The sequence below is a fragment of the Merops nubicus genome, unplaced genomic scaffold (genome assembly GCF_000691845.1).
Source record: "Merops nubicus isolate BGI_N331 unplaced genomic scaffold, ASM69184v1 scaffold43153, whole genome shotgun sequence".
NCBI classification, from domain to species: Eukaryota; Metazoa; Chordata; class Aves; order Coraciiformes; family Meropidae; genus Merops; species Merops nubicus.
In genome coordinates this window covers 1-5,149 of record NW_008599021.1, presented here as the reverse complement: position 1 = coordinate 5,149, position 5,149 = coordinate 1, and the positions used below count along the sequence as shown (strand labels likewise).

At 46.0% G+C, this 5,149-nt stretch overlaps 1 protein-coding gene across 1 annotated transcript; it reads right to left on the bottom strand.

Moving 5' to 3' along the window:
- Positions 1 to 6: 6 nt before the first annotated feature.
- Positions 7 to 4,982, bottom strand: IAH1 (isoamyl acetate-hydrolyzing esterase 1 homolog (S. cerevisiae); the record flags this gene model as incomplete). The annotated part of the gene is made up of 5 exons (XM_008937242.1): positions 7 to 105; positions 708 to 826; positions 3,310 to 3,471; positions 4,333 to 4,481; positions 4,930 to 4,982. Coding segments are annotated over 5 exons (582 nt in total), but the record flags the coding sequence as incomplete, so codon positions are not given.
- Positions 4,983 to 5,149: the final 167 nt, after the last annotated feature.

Below are 5,149 nucleotides of genomic sequence, written 5' to 3'. Positions count from 1 at the left end.
AAGAGCAGACAGTTTTTTTTCCAGGTGTGCCCAAAGCTGCACTGCCAGAAAGCTGCTGCCTTCCGTGGATAAATGAAGACCGTCAGACAAATACGAAGAGAAATCCTACAGGGGAGGTTAAACCACGTGTTAATGTATTTGCTAGATGCAAACAGAAAGTCTTGAGTAATTTTAAAGTAAGTTCTTCATAGCCAGCTCGTATATACACTGGTTTTAACTTCATCATTCATACTAAAATGTTAAGAGAATGATTTGATGGCCAAAATTGCCACTATTCACCGGGAAAAGATACAGGACTAAGTGATGCGATCAAAATATTGAGTCTACTGCAGCAGGGAGCACAGGAGATTCTGCATCCAAACTGGAGTTCCCTGCTTATGGGAGAAGTCTGCCATCTTTGTCACAGGGATGAATTTGGATATTTAGTCAGAAGCATCAGCAAGGTACCCGCTAACTCGGAAGTTAGCTCAGCACTGTGCAGTGGGTGGGACCAGGTGTCTCCTGATGCCCCTTCCAACCTAAGCTACTCCGTGATTCAAAGTCCAAAGAAACAGTTATTTCCCTGTAATGCATCCAGGGAAAATCCCAGTGTAACTGGAATCTACTTTGTAACATCTCAAAGGTAACGCAGCACTAGTTCCTCTATGCTAAATAGATGCATGTTACAGTCTGTCACAGTTTCCAAAGCCATACTCGTGACATTGTACCTGTTTTTTTTGCATCAGTGTCCAGAGGTCAAGCGCGTCTGTCCCGCAGTCCCTGGCCACCTGCACGCAGGCCTGCGCGTACTCCCCGGCGGTGGCGTTGCAGCGATTCAGCCTCTCCCCTGCCAGCCAGGAACAAAGGAAACCTTCAGCAACTGGACACAGTGCTGTGACACAGAGTGCTGTGACACACTGAAATGCTGGGGTTTGAACCCCGAGCCCTGAATTGAGGTTGACATATGGGTGATTCCCACAGCCCTTCATAAAGAGGTGGTGAGTTTGCCTTATAGCTTCCCCCCAGGGTGCGGCCGGCCCTGCAGGGAGAGCCAGAAGGGAAATGAGCCCCAGGGGTCCCGCATGGAGTTGACAAAGGTCAGGGGTCTGCTTGGGGATAAAAGCTGGGACCACTTGCAGGGAGTCAGGAGTGTCTGTCTGTGGAGTGCACTCCACAGAGCTTCCTGGTTCAGGGCAGACCTCCTGACTCACCCTGGGGCTGGGCCCCGCTCAGTTCAGACCTTTGCGAACGCGGGCTGATCGGGTGAGAGTCACTATGTGGGCACCTTTCTCTTATGTGTTTAACTGGCTGGTCTGGCTGTTTCCCATGCCAACTGTGGGAAACCTCGGGTCTCTGTTTGTGCCACCTGTTGTGGGCCGAGTCGTGTCGTTTGTGGGATCGTTGGGGGTGGCATCGATCACGTACGAGCTGGTTGACTTGTCTGTACCCCCGGCGGTCATTCATATCATAATGTTTTTGTTTACAATACAGTCTGTGTATTGGATTCTCTTTCTGTTCTGGAAGCACACACCCCCCTCTCAATGTGCTGTGGGAGCACGTGCTGGGCCTGTGAGCTCAGAGCAGCCGCCAAAGGAAGGTCAGGGAATATGCAGGTCTCCTGGGGGACCAGGGAGGCAACCTATTGGCCTATCCCGACCTTCACCCAGCTTGGGAAGGGGGACAGCAATGGCTTAGGGGACTCAGAGAACCCAGATGCATCTCCATGTGTGGGACTGACCTAAGGAGTCGCCTGATGCATTGGCAAGGTCAGTGCCTACCACCTACACAAACTCATGGCTAAGGGGAACATTACACCCCTTTTTAAGAAAGGCAAGGAAAAGGACCTGGGCAGCTGTTGATCTCAGCCTCACCTCAGTGCTGGGAAAGACAGCAGGGTTACCTACTCTTGGGATTCATTTCTAAACACGTGAAGGACAAGAAAGAACTATCAACACAGGCTTAGCAAAGCCAGACAGTGCTTGACCAGCCCCTTCTGTGATTAAATGATGGCTGAGCAGATGACATGGGGCAGCTCTGACATCAGCAAGGGCTTAGACTCTGTCTCCCACAGCACCCTCAGTTGGAAGCCATTTCTTTTTGTGCCTCTTTCCACACCTGGATGAGTGCTCCTGTGAACATCATCATCACTCTCATGTTTCACATCTCTCCTCTCCTCTGCTCTGACATCTGTCTAACAAAACTAGAAATAAGCAGAACATTTCTCCTGGGTACTGTTTGAGGGCAGATGACATGTTGCTGCTTGCTGTAACAAATACTTTATTTGCGGTCCATGGTCTGAGATCACCCTGTCTTCTGTTCCATCCCTAGACAGAAATCTCTTTTAGACAGATGATGGCAGACCCAACACTGTAAATGCAAGTTTCCTCCCTACCTACCCCATAAAAATTATAGCTGTAAGACAAAAATGAATTAATGACATTTTAAAAGTGTTACTTGATAGGTAGGAGCCAGAAATTCACAAGTGTGCTCACCTAACAGATCTTCAGAAGGACAAGGAGGGTGCATGCTGACTGACTACACTACTTAGGATGTGCAACTCCACCTAAATTAGAGGAAACCTGCAAATACTGAGGTGACAGCTCTGTATTTACCTATCTAACCAAAAAGTGTTTTATAAAAGTGCAAGAACAGGACAAGCTGGCCCAAAAGAAGAGGACATGCTCTCAGGAGGTGTGAGCCGTCGCTGCCGGAGCCAGTGGGGTCACGGCCATTTCCACCCGCTGCGTAACACGAAGCAAGCAGCGCTCTTACCTCTCTGTTTTTAGAGTTAGCTTGAACAACATTATGAGAAATCATTTCATCACCTGCTCCTTTTTTGGGAACTTTTATTAGCATCCTTAGGACACAATGTTCTCTGGGGTTTTTTAAAATTTAAAATAAACCTGGCTAGGATATTACTGCTTATCCAAATAGACGTGAAATACACCATGACTATCATAAAATTTTCTAAGGCACACAATGCCAAAACGTCTTCTATTCTTCCTGTTATTTGGAAGCTGCTAGGACACAACAGAGTCTGCCTAGGACAGCAAAACCTATGTTCTCAGAGGGCAGCCACTTCTGTCGGTTTTAGGCATGAACAGATCAATCAACATTTTTGAAAGGATGTGACCAATTAGTTGGTAGTTATTCCATGACCTTATCTAAAAGCTGTTTAGTGAAAGAGCCAACAGTCATTTTCCATCTGCTCCCAGGACACAGCTGCAATCTGGCAGAAGCATTAAGCTCATCAGCTGCTGGCCTGCCAGCAGGAACCTACAGCCTGCCAGCAGAATGCAGCAGTTCAGCCCACCCAGGTCACTCCTTTACCTCTGGCGAGACACGCCTTTTCCCAGGCTGACTCCTGGAGAGGTGGTGGTGTTATCAAAATAATCCTGTCTTCAGTGATGTCTACTGACTTCAGATACTGAATCATGCTCTTTAAGTTTGCAGCGTATTCCTCCAAAGGAACGTGTTGCTTAGGGTTCAGATCTGTTAGGGGACAGACAACGTGCACTAGCAATCTTAAACTGCTTAAAGATTTTATCACACAACATAACATGCTCTCCACACAGCATGTGAATGTGGACACTCGTTTCCAGAACGCAGTTCACCTCAGCCATTGATTCAGGAGGCGTGGCAGGAAAATGCCACTCCTCTGCAGCCAAAGCAGAGAAACCAAGAATTTAAACACACCTTTCAACTAACACAAATAAGGCAGAAGGGGTAAAAAAAGAACCAACAAACCACAACACCACACCCTTCCTTTTTTTTTTTTTAAGACCCTTTTTCTTACAATTCTATATCTTGGTATCAGATCATGTAACTACTTCAACCTCACCTGACATAAAAACTAAGGTTTTTAACTCTCTCGAATGCATGGAAAATTTGGGAAATTCCCTTAGATCTACAGTCACTTCTTTGTGCACTGATGTTATCATTTTGATTGGATTATCTCTGCATGCTGCTATGCTTATCTTAAAGAGAATCTGAATGCTACCTTCCCTCATTTCCTCAACCCATCTGCCAAGAACTCATCAGACCGCTTTAAAGGCAGAAAAATCAGCTAGATGGCCAACTCCAAGTGGTAGATATACAACTCGTTCTTGAGCATCTTGAACATTATTTTTAATATTAAAACTTGGTGGGAGAGAGAGAAATAGAGGGTACTACATGATTTAAATAGAAATTATTGAAAACTATCCACTGTAAAAATGAAAAGAAGGCAACCAGTTCATAGGGAAGCAGCAGGAAGTCTAAGTAACATTCTGCCTTTTCTTCTAAGTTGTAAACATTGTCTTAAGAGAACAGGTCACAGAAAAAAAAAAAAAACACATAGGAAAGCTTCCCTACCTTTCAAAGCACTGTCATTAGCTCCAAAGAAAATAGTAACTGCAACAATACTCTCAGCACTAGTACTTTTAGAGATCAGTCTTGGAAGGATCAGTTTGGCCCATCTGGTGTTGTAGCCCGAGAACCCACGGTTCACAACATCACATTTTCTGAAACAGAAATACGTATCAAAATTAACATCTCTCCTCTGCCCAGGAGAGCAAAACTTTGGAAGCTCTGAACCATTCTGTCAGGATGCCTCTGTCCCTCTCCGAAACTGAGATGTCACAGGAGTTTTCAGGGGGTTGTGTTTTGAAATCACATGCACAGATCACTTCTGTAGTATTCACCTGCCACTTAGACCATGAAACCAGAACAAGAATCTTGACAATCACAAAGGACCTTTTTCTTTTCACTCAACCTCTGAGCGGAAAGAAACACTCAACATGTATTTCAACCAGTACTGGGCAGGTTAGCATTAAGGCAGTCCCACATCAATAACCAAATAAATGTTAATAAATAAATATACATCTAATATTAACTCGTGTTTGTTTTCTTTTAGAAAAGCTGAACAACTTCTTGCATGCTAGAAATTACTATTGAAATTTAAACTCTTACCTGACCAGTCTCTCAGCAAGGTATGTCCCCCAGCCACCTTCCTCGAAGGAGAGCTGAAAGGACAGTGGTTAGACCCTCACTGGAAGCACTCGCTCCCCAGCAGGTCAGTCCCTCCACCGGCTCCTTCCCTGCTCCCAGGCTCTTTGTGCCCGGCTGTGGTGGGGCTTCCTCCCTGCCCTGTCCCCACAGCGTCCCACAGCCCTGGGGCTCGCCGAGCCAC